The sequence below is a fragment of the Rhinichthys klamathensis genome, unplaced genomic scaffold, assembly GCF_029890125.1.
Source record: "Rhinichthys klamathensis goyatoka isolate OS25496 unplaced genomic scaffold, OSU_Roscu_1.1 h1tg000325l_1, whole genome shotgun sequence".
Classification (NCBI taxonomy): domain Eukaryota; kingdom Metazoa; phylum Chordata; class Actinopteri; order Cypriniformes; family Leuciscidae; genus Rhinichthys; species Rhinichthys klamathensis.
In genome coordinates this window covers 4,064,262-4,081,960 of record NW_026606840.1, presented here as the reverse complement: position 1 = coordinate 4,081,960, position 17,699 = coordinate 4,064,262, and the positions used below count along the sequence as shown (strand labels likewise).

The window sequence follows — 17,699 nt, the reverse complement described above, 5'->3', positions numbered from 1 at the left end:
GCTGATAGCTCATCCTTCTTACAAAACAGACACACACACTGTTGTTACACTGCCGAGGTGAGTTCATGACCCTCACGGGAAAACAATGCGTCTCGGTTTAGCCTCCGGAGACGGCACAAAACCGTGGCCATTCAGGCATGGCATGGGAGGAAATCAAACTGTAGGCATTCTTTCATGTCTTTTTTGTTGTTGCAGGTTTTTTTAAAGTTTTTTTTATGGGGGGACCAGTTACATTCAGACAAGTTAAGGAAAAGCTTCCTCTAGGACTGGATAAATTGTAGTGAGTTTCAGGCCAGGATGCAAAAGTTTGTTTTCCAAAATTGAGTCTATTCTGCTGGCTTGCTAAACAACTGGAACACTGCAGTAAATGTGCCATGAGGAACAAAACTAAAATGCTGGAAGTCACAAGTGGACTATGTAAAGCTTTGTTTTCAGAAGGTGTATTATAGCAGATTTAAGATATAATGCCACGTAAAAGCAATACTAAAGTATGCTTCAACTTATCTCTGAAACTAGTCTCAGAGGCGACTTTAGTTCTGTGCAAATGCAGTATCAGTGCAGACTTAGACTCTGCTGTTGTCATGACAAACTATATATTGTATAAATTATATATAATTTATATATAATTATAAATAATAATTTACTATAAAATCATTTAATTCCTATTTTTTCTAATATTTTTGCTATATTCATAAAACTAATATTTAAATATTTTCTTATCTAATATTTAAAAACATACATTTTCTTATTTTTGTATTTGTAATTTATATGTAAAATGCATTTATGCCTTTATTTGCATAATTCAACTATTAATAAAACACATCTTTCTGTGCTAAATGCAGTTTTTGCAGTGTAAAAAATGGCAAGAAAGAGTTTGATTATTTTGCAGAAGATAGATTATACCTCTAATTCTCTGACATGGTTATTTCTCTGGGTTTAAACGGCTTGACTGCAAGAAAAACCTCCAGAGAAAGAATGAGAACGGATTCCACGTTTTCGACAGGAATAAAAAAAAAGAAAAGAAAGAAAAAGGTATGCTCTTTCCATTAGCAAAACAATAGACCAATTTTCAGCCGACGTCACAGTTACGTCACGGCGCTAGCTGGTGGCAGAACAAAGGGAAAACTGGAGGCGGCAAATACAAACCAGCACAGATTTGGCTACAAAATAAGGATCTTAAATTATTCTTCTTATTATTAAATGTCATCTTGTTGTGTTGTTGGGTGCAAGAATCAATGAAAAATTTATATGCTTTATCTGCAATTTTTTATTTCTAGAAAATATTCACCTCATTAAAATTGCACCGTAATGTCACTCTTTACATTGTCGTCTTCATGGCGCTGGCTAGGCAGAACTGCGGATCGTACCACACAAGTCTTGTACATGACCATTCAGCACATAGTTATAGGCATCTAAAGATTTATATGCCCTCCGTTTCTCTATCAGGTAGGTGTAGAAGTCAGGCCACTCAACCGGAGGTAGCGTTAACGTTAATCCTGTCAGATCCTCAATGAGTGTACGGGTCGGCCAATCTGGTTCCGTCCGATAAAATTAACTTTTGCAAATAACAATCGTGGTCCTGGACAGTGAGTGACCTTGCACATTAAGATAAAATCGGATTTTCTCCAGTCATTGTTAAAAACAAGCTAACAAACTTGCAGACTTTACGTTAGTGAAGCGGCCAGAGGGATCGTTCTGCCACCACCTAAGCTCCGCCCACATAAAAACGTCACCATGTTTACCAACTGAAAATTGGTCTATTGGCATAATGAATACTTATCCAAACCACATATCTTTGTTTACTTTACATTTATCCATTTAGCATCTTTGTGGCATGCACATAAATGTTTCTTTTGTGGTTATCTCACAAAATCAGCTGTCGCTATTAAATTACGTGGATGTTTGAGTGTAAACAATTGTCATGCTTCATGAACATACGAACACCAGGTCTATGAGGCTTATCTATGAGCCACGCACATCAGCGGTCTGGCCTAGTTATTGGTGGTGCAATCTTTCCCAAAAGCCCGTTCCCGTCCCATCAACTGTATCTTCCTGTGCCAGGTCTCTTAGCTAAAACACTGATATCAATAACTTCGCAAAGACCAGAGAACAACGGCTAGGGTCGCCCACACAATCCCAGAGCACTTTAAACTGAAAGAAACAACAACAGCATTGCTTTTCAATTCATACACACACTCTGCCGCAACATGAATGTCATAACCCTTATATAAGTAACTCATTTTATAATATAAAACACACTTGGCCTTTTTCTACTCTCCCAGCTCTGAATATTTTTCTCTCTGCAGATATATTCAGCACCTGGTTATTGTTAAAATGTAGTTGTTCAACAGACTTTTGAACATATGTATCTCTTTATCACTCATTTAATCACACATCCAATTAAAGCGGTCCAGTCTGGAAAGCTTTAGCCTGCTAAAGAGGATGCACTAAACTACATATATTAGACACATTAAGACACTCCTAAGATATAAGGCTTTAGTTCTCATTGCTAATTAAGCACTTTTGTAGAGTTTCCTGAAGTAATTAGACGACTGCCTATTTAAATTGCAAAATGTTCGAGCTTGTTTGGATGTGATGCTTATTAATAGAACACATTTTTGCATTCTGTAATGTTTAACTGTGTGTGTGTGTGTGTGTGTGTGTGTGTGTGTTCACACCTACAGCCAGGCAGCCTCAAACACGGAATTTCTGAGCCCTGAAGTATCATGCCCGACTGACTAAGCCGGTTAAGATATTTACAGGATTTGCGTTATTGTTGACACATTTTTCTTAATCTCATTAAGCAGACACCTATGACCCTCTTTATATAAAACATAAGGAGAGGTGGTGGACATTTCATTCCACCAAGCAGGAAATCACTCCCAGAGGTCTCTATCACCTCTGATGATTCAGCAAAAAAGCGTCACAGACTATCGGTGCTTATGGCAATGCAAGTAATAGAAAAGAGTGCTTGAGACGCTCCTGACACGATAAATCTGGCTTGACCGCTGGTCACTACTGCCGAGAAAATTTGGTGGATTTACAAGCCAGACACACACACACACACACGGAATGCAAGCTTTTGACCCAAACCAAATGGGTCTCTGTGAGCATTCAAGTGAGGCATTCCAGTTAGAAAAAAAAAAGTGTCAGGACGGAGAAGTTCCTACTTCTCTCCTGTCAAATCCTTATTTGATGTAGCTTCACAGACTCTTAAAAAACGGAGCGAGATTAGATGCTAGTTCTGGAACTTTCTCTCGCACACCCGGGTACATGGACTAATGTCAGCGCAACTGCTTCCTTGCTCACAGCAGGGCAAGCTCTCTCATATCTGCCGTGCAATTTTTGATTAAAGCACCCACCCCAAAATAATGAAACAACCTGAATCAAAAGAGGCACATTAAAACCTCAGTCGGGGAGCAGTGCTAACGAGACCTCGAATAGTCAGTTGAGGACTTCGGTTCTGTCTCACGTAGTCAGGGCTCTCCCCCCTTCTCTATCCCTCTACCCCTGAACCCCCTGTAGTGTGCAGATGTGTGTGTGTGTGTGTGTGAGAGAGAGAGAGAGAAGCTTCAAACAAGCTCAAAATCAAAAACAGATCCAGACAGAGGAGCAGGTGTCATATGATGGCAAGTTGGCTGCAAATGACAGAGGAGGCACAGCAATTTCTGTTGGATCTAAAGACAAGTTGTATTGTAGTTTTAAATATTGATTATTTAAATAGAAATCATGATTTTGCAGGATACAAAAATATTACTTAATTCTTTTAAAAGGGTTTTTAAATTATATGGTTCCCATAGATTTTAATCATGATTTTTTGATTACTGGATACAGTATAAATTGAGGGATGAGAAATAAACACACACACAAGCACACGCTCACACACGCTCACACACAAGCACACGCTCACACACATTCAAACCAATCAAACATTTGGGGGCAGTATGATATCTTTTTTTTTTCTTTTTTAATATTAATATAAGTAATATTTGTATTAAGCAAGGATGCATTCATTTGCTGAAAAGAGACTGTTCTGTTCTTTTGAATGAACAAAACTTTTTCTTTTCTTTGCCTTACTGTGAAGACTGAAGTGTGTGTGTTTGTGTGCCTTCTCTCTCCTTTCATTCGCTCCCTCCGGGGGAGTGAGCAGGTGTGCAGTGACCCAGGAAGAGGGAGACACGGGTGGGCATGCGGTGAAGCGCATCCCTGGCTCAAATGTCCCCTGGAGATGGAGGACAAAATATCCCTCCTTTGTTAGCGGCCATCTCTCGCTCGCCCTCTCCTTTCCTCTCTCCCTCTCTCGTCTTTTCTGCTGCAGTGGAACACATTGTGCTCAGGTGTTTCTCCCGACCCCTTCTCCATTACAGGATATTAAGTCCAAAGAGCGAGAGCAGGCAGAGCGAATGCTCTCTATGCCGAGCCGAGAGAGTCTCTGTGCGAGCGTCTCTCTCTCTCTCTCTCTCTGTACTTTCTAATAGAGTTTAAGGGTGAACTTGGAAATGTGGGACCAGAATCGAGATCCTTTCACTAGAACCGTGTCTGACAGAGCTACACACACCTCTTTCACTTCCACTCTCAGCTTCTGGTTGACAAATCCTGCTTTTCCGCAAATGGAATTAACCTCCACTGCGTTTGAAGTCAAAAGGCAGTGTCGCGAGGGCCGACAGCCCATCCTCACAAACACAATCAAGCTCTGAGGCGACAAGCAGAAAAATCTTGAAAGCTAAAAATGACTCCATCTTGAATTCGGTAGAGAAGGGAGTCGGGAAAGAGGCCTAAAAAAGCCAAACAGTGTGTCAATCATTTGGACACACTTTCTTCCATGGTGACGCCAGGCACATGTAAACAGGAAATCTTTTGGTACGGCTGGAGAAAGCTTTTTTCAACATTGATGTCAAGAGGCACCGAATTTGAGGGAAACAGTAGCTGAAGTTAACCCCAAAGATCTTGTAATGGAGTGAAGTGAAACAAACCAAGAACAGAAAGAAAATATTCTTTTTATTTTCTCCTCATGGACTCACTAACACTGTCTGCAGCTGTCTCTTGTTAGGACATAAGCCTCGGCAACTGCAACATATGCCACAATTCAGTGAGACAATTAGAAAAAAAACACAGCACTATATGTAACATATTGTGATAAAAAAAAACTAGTGATTTTAAGGAGGTATTTTTAAACTATGCTACGCTGTTTATTATTAGATAGTAATAACTTATTTTGGATTTGTTGTTCACTGAGCTTAAGACAAGCTCAGTGAACAACAAATCCAAAATAAGTTATTAATATAATAATAATAAAAAAGATAGAATAGTTAAATATAATTAAATTACATTTTTTTTATCCAATATGTTTTGTGTGTATTTTTATTAAAGTATTGGTTAGAGTAGTGGTTCTCAGTATTTTTGATTCCAAGGCTACCAATGTCAAAGGTCCAATAATTTTGCAGTTGTTCATGATTTACTGGATAAAGATTTTTAATTAATTTTTTTTAGAGCAGGGTTTAACTACAAAAAAATTCTAGTAATTTACACTTTTAAAATGAGTTTTCTTCACATATTCAGGTAAGCTGTGGGAATCCTGGTTCTTTAAAACCAATAACATAATTAAAATAAGCACTATCTTGACTTTTAGTTGTTTTGTTTAAAATGTAATCATTTTAAGTCATTTTGAGACCCTCTTGGAAGTTTGCTGGGACCCTCTGGTTGAGAACCACTGCATGGGTTAGAGTATTACATGTTTAAATTAGCAAAATGTTAGCATTAAACTCTATTGGACTCAACTAGCGTCAAGCTTCTTCTCTTAATTTAAATATGCATCTGAGATACATACAGTACATACATACATACATACAGGGCTGTTCACAAATATTAACTACATTAAGGAAAGTGAATATAAAATATGTAGAACAAGCTCCTGCTGAAAGAGTGTGTTCATTGCTCTGGTCATCAGAGATATGAGAGTCGCCCCACACATTCATCTCATAATGAAAGCAAATATAACAATCCTACACACTCAGCGTTTTGCTTTCCTTAATTAAGCCAAAAGGTGTTAATGAAAGTGATTAGATAAGGTCTTCTTAAAGGTTATTTGCACACAACACCTGTTAGTCTAAGGAATATTAATAAATGAGAATAAGTGACAGGAGAGTGTGTGCATAGGAAGATAATGAATGATTTAGCTCTTCATTTGCTTAGTTTCCCCCTTCCTTCAAAATGGCTGTCCTATACCTCACTGTCAGCAGCTTTAATTCTCAGTTCAATTCATGAAAAAAAGGAGGAGAAAAAAATCCTCCTCCACTTCATTCTCAATTGCACCTGAAAAGAACAACAAGAAACAAATCTGAGGGATTTTAGTGTGAATAAAAATATAATCAAAAAAGCGTTGAGGCCTCGCTCTGGGTGAGTGGCAGCGGAAGTGTGGCGGGGAGGCCCAGAGGAAGCCTGTCACCTGAGTATTCTTTGAAACATCACAGCTGCTTTGTGGGAATGAACGACTGCACCAAAGAGAGAGAGAGAGAGAAAGAGAGAGAGAGAGAGAGAGAGAGAGAGAGAGAGAGAGAGAGAGAGAGAGAGAGAGAGAGAGAGAGAGAGAGAGAGAGAGAGAGAGAGAGAGAGAGAGAGAGAGAGAGAGAGAGAGAGAGAGAGAAAGAGAGATCGTCGCTCCCATCACTTCTCCAGGTTTCAAGCATGATCAAATTTGCACTTCAAACCGCTGGGGCCTGTTAACCAGTCATTGTGTGTGTTCGCTCATGCGAGCGGAGCATTCCAACGATGGCTAGGTAAGGTCTCCTAGCGCCCGACACAAAGACAGACCTTTGATTGGGCCGCTGGAGGGTCCTCTTAGGGCCGCGGAAGCAGTGGTACGGGCATAAAGAGAAAGAGAGCATGCAGATATATTGACTTTGTTCTGCTTGCTATTGACTCTGTTGCCGGTCATGATAAGAATCAAAAGAGTGTGATAATGCTAATAGTGTGCAAGAGAAGTGTGCATAATCTATACATATATCCTTTTGTAAAGTCCTCTATGTAGAAATCTTAAGTTTGGGAACATTGTAGCTAATTTCTAGCAGTTCAAGCTGGCCATTTGGACATTCACAATTTTCCAAAAACAAGTTGAAGCACCTTATCCTTCATTGGAAGCTTGTTAGTTGTTGGTCCAAGATAGTCTACTAGCGTGCACTAGCTGATCTCAGACAAGCTAAAAACAAGTTACCATGTTCCAAAACACAGCTATCAGCTTAAGCATGGTAGAGGGAAAAAAACAATGTTTTTTTTTATTATCTGTTTTGGGCTTGTTGAACCTGGACTAAAAGGCTGAACGTGGCCCTAGTGTGGCTCCACTCACCGTTCTCACTGTCTGATTTGTTCTCGTGCTCTGTGTCAGTCAGGGTCAAGGCAGAGTTTGAGCGGCTGGACAAGCAGGAGTTGCGGCCAGACTTTACACCTCTGCCCCAGAGGCGCATGGCACGTTCCGGTGACATCACCCCCTCGTTCTCAGTGTCCACGTCTGAGCCTGCACCAACAGAGTAGCCGCGGTGGGGGAGGCCCATCTCTGCGCAGAAGGCCAGGCCACGGCGAGTGGCTGGTTCACATATTCCCAGCTGCCTCAGGTTAAAGTTCTGTCCTGTAGGAGAAACGTAACAAACAAACTGAGCATGCATCTATACACATAGTCTTCTATGAACAATCTGCAAGTGCCAAATGTGAATAAAACACATTGGCATTGGAGAGAACATAAAAAAAAAAAAAAATTGGCAGCTGAATGGTGCCGTTTTTTATTTTAGATAGCAATGCAATATGTGTTTAATTGCTACAGTTATAACTACAGTTATATTGCTTGTATATCAGAATTAAGCTAAACAAATTAAAGTAAAATTAAAATATCTGTGTCTATATTCAGCCCAGTCTCATCCCAAGACGTCATATGACTGACGCTTTTGACCATACGTCAACATCCGACGTTTTAGGGTACCCTTTAACGTCAGTTAGATGACGCTATCTAATCTTAACCCTACCCCAGACCTAAACCTACCCGCGTCATGTAGCTGACGCTAAAGGTAAAGCGTCAGTTGGATGACGCCCTAGGATCGTCATCTAACTGACGTTAAAGGGTACCCTAAAACGTCGGATGTTGACGTATGGTCAAAAGCGTCAGTCATATGACGTCTTGGGATGAGACTGTGTTACTATATTACATCAAATGTTTGGGGGAAGATTTGTTTTTAAAAGTAATTAATACTTTTCTTCAGTAAGGATTCATTAAATTGATCAAAAGTGACAATAAAGAGATTTATAATGTTACAAACAATTTGTATTTCGAATAAATGCTTTTCTTTTGGAACTTTCTATTCATCAAAGAATCCTGATTTTTTTTTTAATTTTGATTCCGAGAGAAATGTTTAGCAGCAAAAATTGTTTTCAATATTAAGTAAAGTTTCTTGAGCAGCAAAACAACATATTAGAATAATTTCTTGAGGATCATGTGCCACTAAAAATGAATGATTGCTGAAAACTCAGCTTTGCCGTGACAGAAATAAATTATTTTTAAATATATTAATATACAAAAGTTATTTTAAATTGTAATAATATTTCATAATAATACTGTTTTTATCAAAAAGTTTCAAAATGAATAAAACAAAAAAAGGAAATAATAATGGATTGGATAATAATAATAATAATTAAAAAAAATGAATATTTGTTGATAATAATTTTAAATAATTGTAATAAAATGCACCGATACAAAAACAAAACAAAGCAAAACACACACACACACACACACACACACACACACACACACACACACACACACACACACACACACACACACACACACACACACACACACACACACACACACACACACACACACACACACACACACACACAATACAGCAACCATTTAAAACACACTCAGACACTTTCCACATGCCCTAGTTAAGCAGAGGAAACAATCAATCAAAGAGACACCAAAAATAACCCATTTAATGTTCTATTTTGAAGTCTGACTTCTGTTTTCTGCGATTACTTCTGCCATGTGCACTTATAGCATCAAGAGAATGACAAATAAACTAGAATTGTCTAATTCCCTGGACACTAGAAGCTCCCTTATAACACACAGGCCACTGTAAGTATATGAGCACTGAAAAAATGTGAGTATTTTTCTCACTGGAGGGACTGGGGAAAGCCTAAGAGGGCTTAATATCACTCACAGGTTGAACGTCATGGCAAGTGGTTCTCATTGTAAGCACAGAGTGGTATCTTTCATGTGTGTGTGTGAGGGGGGAACTCAGGTATGCTTTGTTGGCCTGTTCTGTGGGGTAGGAACAGCCCATAGAGTGTTGGTAAAACACAAGCTGACAGGTAAATGGGCCTTGCTGGCAACTGGGGAGCCATTTGGGGAGTGTCAAGCTATGAAAAGATCCACAGCTCTTAAGAAAGGGGAGAAGGAAAGAAAAATAAAGGTGTAAATTGATAGCGCAATCAATTTTTTTTGTCTCATTTTTGGCATTGGAGATTGTATCAACTGACCCAAAAGCCAGACAGAAAGGAAAGCTTCTGTAAACAACACACACACACACACACGCACACGCACACGCACACACACACACACACACACACACACACACACACACACACACACACACACACACACACACACACACACACACACACACACACACACACACACACACAAGGCAAGCTAACACCCCATGTGTGGAACAAAGAGACTATCAAGTCTCATCAGACAGTCAAATATCCGCAGACTTAGCAGTCTGTTCCCTGAGGACCCACAATGTACTGCAAATGTGACTTCTGATCGGTATTTGGAACCACAGGTATAAACCCAAGTTACCAGAATTTCTTTCTGCTGAACGACTATGACATGTATACTAGCTAACCCTGTGAAATCAAATAAATGAACAAAGAAATAAATGTGCTAGGTGGCATTGTAACAAAGACACAAATGTGTGTGTGTAACAACCCAAAGCTACAACTCAAAAGATATAAAGGATAACAGAAATTTAATTTGAGACAAGCATAGGACTGTCATAACAAGATATTAATTCCTACTTCTGTCTTTATTTATTTTAAAAAATACAGATACAAACACTTTTAGCTGAGAACGGTGGGCAGTCACATGACTAATTGTTATCCTGCGGACCACGTATGTTCCCTGGCAGCCCTAGTTGTGCTAAGTGAGCTTGAAAATGAGCTTGAAAAACAAGTTTCACAGTGAGACTGATGATGTTTTCTCTGTGCACCTTCTACATTACATGTATTTTGGAAGGGTGCAGACAAACAGCAGCAATTAACCATGAGAGGAACACCGCGGCAACACGTCTAAACAGCCGTTTCCACGCTCTTTAAAAATGTTTTAATGAACTGACTGCAGTCTCTTGGGCTGTGCAAAGTCTCAAACTAAGGGAAAACTGCCACTAAAATGAAATATTATTTATATCTGTGTCGAGTTCACAATATGTATCTGATTTTCTGTAATCAAAACTGTCATATTATTTATAGCAAGACTTACTGTAGTTTGCACCATTTATGGAGGTGATAGAATAAAAAGAAAATACCTCTAGCATGCTGTTGTCTTCAGACGTCCAATCATTAGATCATTTCGCAATTAAAATGTAATTATTTTTGCAGTGAAAACTGTAAGGGGAAATGTGCACAGACAAAGGAGACATCTTCATCATGCCATATTGTGAGCAGTCAGAATGGTACTTTTAGCACTCTAAATCTGGATGATGATTTCAGAAACGTCTCCAGGCTGTTAATATCTGACTTCAAAGGCAAGATGACAAAAAAAAAAGAAAAAAAAAGAAGAAGCAATGACTGCTACATGTTGATATTCATATACAAATATATGTTGTTGTCAAACAAAAATATGATTCTAAAATATGATATGATTAGAAATATTAATATATACTTATTTAATAATATACAATATTAATTTAATTGATAATGCGAATAGTAATTTGATAATCAATACACATCATCATCAAAATATAAATATATTTTTTAGATAATTTAAAAAGCATTTTAAAAACGTAAATATTTCCATTCTACAATTAAGAATAACTTAACTTAATTAAAAATAATGATAAAATAAATTCAAAGAACAAAAAAGTGGATAACGATTACATACTAAATAACTGAGTAATCAAATTTAGTAAAAAAAAAAGGAAGAAGCAACAAATAATGTGCTGCTAGGCTAAAATATGTAAAACAAATACTGAAGTATTTTTTTAATGATCTTTACAAATTAAATATAATAAATAAATATACATATAATTATAATAAATATAATAATGAATCATTTAAAACACATGCTTCCACCATAAACAAAGAAATAAACAAAAAAAATTATAAAAGCAACCAATGGGAAAAAAAACTAAACAAGACTAAAACATTTCACAAATCAAACCAAGCCATTGAAAAATAATAAAACAGATTAATTTACAGCTCATTAAATCCAAACTTTAAAACGTATCTTCCCGTTAGACGATGTGAAAGAACTTTCGACTTAGCAGCCGCTACGACTTTCAATTCATTTCCCGTCGTTTTTGTCTGGATCTAATGATTTCCAAACTCTGTATTCTGTAGAATTAGTCTGTGAAGCAGAGACTGCATTCCATGGAGGGAGCTTATCTGCCATGGTGATAGGTGTGCACAGCTCCAAAAACACTGAGTCCTGAAAAACAGCAGTGCCAGACCAAAAAAAAAAAGCTTCCTCACATTTACTGAGACCATATATATTGCGGAAATATGCTGGTCTTTAAACGGATCATTTATTTAGTCGTTTGCAAGCAGATCCTCGTAACTTTTAATGGTTATGACTCCTCAAAGGATGCAGCGTAACATGATTTCAAAATGTTTTAAATGCATTTCTTTGTTAAAAAAAGAAAAAGAAGAACAAACAATTTATCTTGACTAAATCAAATCAATTAGATTAATTTGACTAAATGCAAAGGATGAAAAGCATTCTGAAGTAAATATTCTAAATATGTCTAATGTTAAAAAAACTCAACCTAATAAAGTGTTAATGAGTAAGTGACTACAATTATTTTAAGCCACAGAATTTCATGTTAAAACAATCACTGAAAAAAAAAACAGAGGCGCATTTTATTAGGATGGCGATAAAAAAGGAAAGCAATGAAAGAGAAAACCATTGATCCCCTGCATTAACAGGAATTAATAAGGGCTATTAACTACAGAAATAATCTGGGTTCCACCGAAGTTCAATTAAAATTATATAAATTCCAAATGAACACCAATTAGTGTAGATGAAATTGTACAGGATAAGATAATTGAGCAATTATGGCTTTTCTGCTCAAATATTTATGAAGTGTTAATTTGAGTTTGAAAGCAATCAATGAACTGGTAATGACCTTTATGGAACTTCGTAATGGAACTGAACGGCAGCACTTCCCAGCAAGGCTACATTATTTCAGATCTCAGTAATTCCAATCTGCCATTGTTGTGTAATGGCTAATTAACAACTTCAGTTCCCCTGCCTGGTCCTTTCTATTCCACAAATTAATTATCTAGGTATAGCTTTTTTGCAATGGTCTAAAGGCTAAAAATATATCACACGGGAGGAATTAGTTTCATGACGAACGCTGTTGCGTGCCAAGGTTAGGGCTTGAGACTGGGTTAGGTGACGTCTGCGGCAGGGTGATTATGGGGAGAGTGTTGAAGACCGTGTTGAGGCCGGAGTGCAGTCTCTCAAGAGCTCAACGGTGTCTGCACTACATCTGTGAGCGCCTTTACTCTCTCTCTCTCTCTCTGCGATTGAGTGGGCTACCCTGCATAATGGTTGCAGGCAGACTGCTCCTTTACCCCCTGCTGTAATCTGGTGTCACTTCCTGTGCTTTCTAAAATAAACACACTCAACAGACAGAGCCTCTAGCACTCCAGTGACTGATAACAGCTAGGCTGACCTTCAGCTTAACACAACACTTACGTTAAGGGCACACAAACACACAGTGCTAACGCAGACCATCACAACACCTAGGAAAAACATTTGACCCAAATCTACGTTTGTGCTAAATCCACATCGCAAAAACTCACCTTTACTGGTGCATATTTTGATGAAGCCTTACATGCAGAAGGAACAAAAAGAAAAACAACAAAGAACTCAATGAATGGGAGGGAGTTTATAAGTGCGGCTGTGCGAATGCTTGCGGACCCTCTGCGCTCATAATTAGTAATAAAACTGTGGCCGACCAGGGTGCATTGCAAACTTCAGAACAGCGCAATAATGCTGTTTATGTTTTTTATGGTGCCATTCATTACTGCCAATGGGACACGTGGGCATATGTTATAACAGAAACTTCAGATGTGAAAATGAGAGGCTCAGTCGAGGGGGTTTGCATTGCGCTAATCAGAGGAAATGCTTTATTTCTTCGCTCTGTCGACTAGACAAGTAGCAGAGTGAGTTTGTGTCCGTAAATCTGTCTAATCTGTTTTCGAATCTGCTTCATTTTTCAATCAAAAGTGAGTAAATGTTTTCTCAGAGAAAGCGTACGGTCGTGCCAAACCAAACTTAATTTCCTCTAATTATGTATAATTATGGTTGTACATCATATATATTATCATTTGAATGTGATCCATCCAGAAGTCATTCTTGGCATATATCTAGGCATATGTTGGTGTTATTTTTTCTCAGTATGCGGTGTAAAGCTGTATGACATGTGACCTCTGGACTGTGTAAAGTCACAATGGATTGGTCCTGCATCTGTGAGGTATGACAGGCACAGGTGACTCACCTTGGCGGCTGTACTCATCAGCCTCTCGGTGGACCATCTCTTTGACGTGGCCTCCGTACAGCAGACGTGAGGAGTCGTGGTCGAAGGCCTTGAGCGTCTCGCTGGAGCTGTAGGACTTCTGGGTGGGCACGCGGCAGTCCTCGCTGTCGCCGGATGAGCCCGTGTAGCGGCGCTCTTTCTCTCTTCTGCTCTTGGTAAGTGAGCAGTAGGGCCTGCGTTCTTTCACATCCATCCTGCCCGCATGACGCGGTGTAACGCAACGCGGCAACCAATTGGAGCGCTCGCTCGAAGCAGGCTCCGCCCGACTGTGAGCTTACTGTTGTCTACCTGGAGAGCGAGAGAAGGGGCACATGGGGATCGGGAAAGAGAGGGAGGGAGAGAAAGAAGAATTTTAAAAAAGTGTAAACTAGCGGTCACACAGCACTAAGCTGTACACTTAATCTTCCCAGGATTCACAAATCCTTTCCACCTTCTGGTCTGTCAGGAGACATGAGGGTGGCGTCTTTCGTGAGACAGCGTGAGAGTGTTTCCCTCAGCCTATGTGCTTGGTTTTACACAATAGCCCTTACTTGACATTTTGAATGTAGGTTTTTTTTTGTTTTAAGAAGTCTCTTATGCTCATCAAGGCTGCATTTATTTGAACAAAACTACAGTAAAACATAATAATATATTACAATTAAATATTATTACCATTTAAAATAACTAATTCTACTTATTTATTTAATATATATTATGTATTAATATATTTTAAAATGTAATATATTCCTGTGATGGCACAACTGATCTGGCAGTTTTAATTTTTTTTTTGCAGCCATTAGGCTACTCCAGTCTCCAATGTCAAATGATCCTTCAGAAATCATTCTAATGTGCTGATTTGGTGCTCAAGAAACATTTTTTATTCTCAAATTTGATGAATAGAAAGTTCAAAACATTTAGTAATTTTTTAACATTAAAAATATATTTATTGTCAATTTTGTTCAATTAAATGCATCCTTGCTGAATAAAAGCTTTATTAAAAATAACCATTTCTTTCAATAAACAAACTTAAATAAATCATTCTGACTCAAAACTTTTGAATGGTAGTGTATGTGAATATGTTGTCATACATATCCAGATAAATATTAATACATTATTAGTTTGAATCTGTTTTTTTATTGGTTTATAGAAAATAATCTTCAACACTTTACAAAAAGGTTCTATTTGTTAACATTAGTTAACAGAAACTTACAATGAAAAATACTTATTTATGTTAATGTTAAATTTAATAATACATTATCAAGATCAAAAGTTGTATCTGTCAATATTATTTAATGCACCTGAGCTAACATGCACTAGCAATAAACAGTATTTGTATGAACTAATATTAACAAAGATTAATGAATACTGTAACACATGTATTGTTCATTGTTAGTTCATGTTAGTAAATGGTTCAATTAACATTAAGTAATGAGACCTAATTATAAAGTGTTACCAAATAATCATTTGTTTGAACTACACTAATTGTGGATGATTATTTTTTCATATAGCCAACAACGTAAATGCAATATTAGATGTGTAGTGGATTTACCTTACATTGTTTTTTTGGTACACAGTCTTTCAAAACTCATGTAAAATAGAATTTCTTATAATGCTAGTCTGTGTATTTGAAAAAGACTATGGAGGGGTGCTTTGTTTTGGGAGTTGACAAGCTTAAGTGCAGTGCTGAGAGGTCAGAACGGGACACTTCGGTGGGGGGTGGGGGGTGTCAGTTAATTGATGACCGCTCTTTGTCGGCCTGTGATATGGCAAGAGTTACTGATAACAACGATACAGTCATTAGAAGACAGAAATAAAACACCGGATCAGTACATCCAAAGCGGAAGGGATTGGGAAAGGAAGAGGAAAAAAAAAAAATAACCAACAACCTTTCATTAAACCCTGCCTGCAAGAATTAATAAAATCTACCTAAAACATCCTGGGAATCGATGAAGAAAAAATAAGAAAACAAAAGAAAAAAACACATTAATGGGAGATGGTGGAGTAATAAATGATGGTGAGGGCCCTGGGGTGCGTTTCAAATGTTTATTAGTCCAAAACCCTCTGCTTCTAATTCTGGGTCCAGATAATCGCTGTACTTTAATTTCTTTCTTGGCTGGCCCTCTTTTGGAGCCCTCCCAACATGCATGCTTTGCTTTTCATGCTCAAACATACTTTTTTCGCCCTTCCTCTTTCATCCGCTCTCTCTCAGAGGCGGCGCTCTTGATTTTGTGTATGCAGTGTGCGTGATTTAAAAAAAGCTTCCCTATATGGATGTGTTAGAGGACTGGAGATTTGAAGAGCCCTGAAACAGAGGGGTTTGGATGTTTTAGGCAAAAATTGCTGTTGGTTAATCTTATGTCCGACGTTAATGTGTCAGACAGCAGAAAGAAACAGAAAGAGAAGGTTGAAAGGCAGAATAGAGGGGTAATCGTAATGTCTCTTAAGTGTGAAGCCGTGTTTGAGTGCGTGTGAGTGCTCTGTTGCTGACTGAAATGGCAGAGAACGTTCTGAGGTGCTTCTGTCGCAGATCAGAGCTCTTATTGGTTCGTTCTGAAAATGGGCAAGAACATCTTCATGGCTTTAATGCAGAATACGTAGAATTTTTTCACATTTTCAGCAGTTATATTTTTTCTGTTATGTGCATGCAGATTTCATGTGGGCATGAGTATACATACTGAACTCACAAATAAAATCATCAGCACACACACACGCCATATTGCTCGGAGCAGAGACAAAATCTTTTGCTTGTCAGGCCCATATGCTGATGTCACTGCAGTATAAATTACATTGTTACCAGAAGTTCCACTTTTTATTGACCATTTATCTTCTCACCACCATCATAACCACCAAACTTTCAGAGATACTGTATTATTTTGAGCCTTAGGCACCCAGTATGGACATGTATACAATGATTTATAGCGTTTTTAAATAGAAAATAAAAATTACAAAAAAGTGAGCTTATTCTCAAATGCTTGAATCAGCCCAATAATTAGATTTAAGCAATTTAAGATTTTAAAAAAAAAATGATAAAAGGCTAAATATATTTTCTAATCAGCTAACTTAACAAAGAACACTTTTGTCTATGATGAATATGTGCACCGTATTTATCTGATTCTTTGAAATGAATTAGAAGCAGCTGATCGACTGCATTATTGGTAATTAAATTCTTAATTAAAAATTGCTGCGGTTCAATGACTAGCACCAAGCCTTAAATAGAAAAACATTGACATCCCTAATATGGCAAACTGTTACAAGAGGTTTGTTGAGGTAATTTGAGCTTTCTATTGGCATGGGAGTCTGAGGGATCGTTTACGTTTGCAGTCAGACAGAGTGAATATGTTAAATTATCAATGAGGATATATTAATATGTCATGCTTCAGTGGACACATCAGCAGTGATTTCATGCACAAATCAGCCAGAATTATTTTAATAATAATACATCCAAACATAAATTCAGGAATCAATATACAGTTCATATTATTAAAATGTATTTGATTTGGGAGTGTAGGCAAAATGCTAAAGCATGTCTTCTAACAAATTAGACAAGCAGTATCTCATAGTGTTTACATTATACATTTCCCCTCATATGGAGGACCCATGCTGAGCATCCGACACGGAAATGTTATTGTGGGGTAACATTTATTTATGATAAAGAGCATTATTGATGGCTCAGAGCACGGATGAAATCTGAATTTGCCTGGTTTGTGGGACAGAGACGTCCAGACAGCTAGAGGGGACAAGACTCGACCAAATGAACCTGAAAACCCACAACTGTCACTGTCCTGTTTTGTATGTTAATATAAAGTCCTCCTCAAAACGCAACAACAGCTGCGGCTGATGTGTTTTCTCCCTTTATTTTCATCCCTAATCTCTATTACTACTTAAACAAACACAGAGCGACAGTCCACA

The 17,699-nt window shown here is 37.9% G+C and overlaps 1 protein-coding gene across 13 annotated transcripts in view; it reads right to left on the bottom strand.

Annotated features, from left to right (window-relative positions):
- Positions 1-17,699, bottom strand: part of tenm3 (teneurin transmembrane protein 3) — a 685,400-nt gene that overhangs the window by 204,226 nt on the left and 463,475 nt on the right. For all 13 annotated transcript variants that reach the window (XM_056271755.1, XM_056271754.1, XM_056271758.1 and 10 more), the window contains 2 exons: positions 13,773-14,099; positions 7,343-7,621 (listed from right to left, as the gene is read on the bottom strand). In XM_056271755.1, the coding sequence (XP_056127730.1) occupies positions 7,343-7,621; positions 13,773-14,004 (511 nt within the window). In that variant the 5' untranslated portion in view covers positions 14,005-14,099. The remainder of the gene's footprint in view (positions 1-7,342; positions 7,622-13,772; positions 14,100-17,699) is intronic.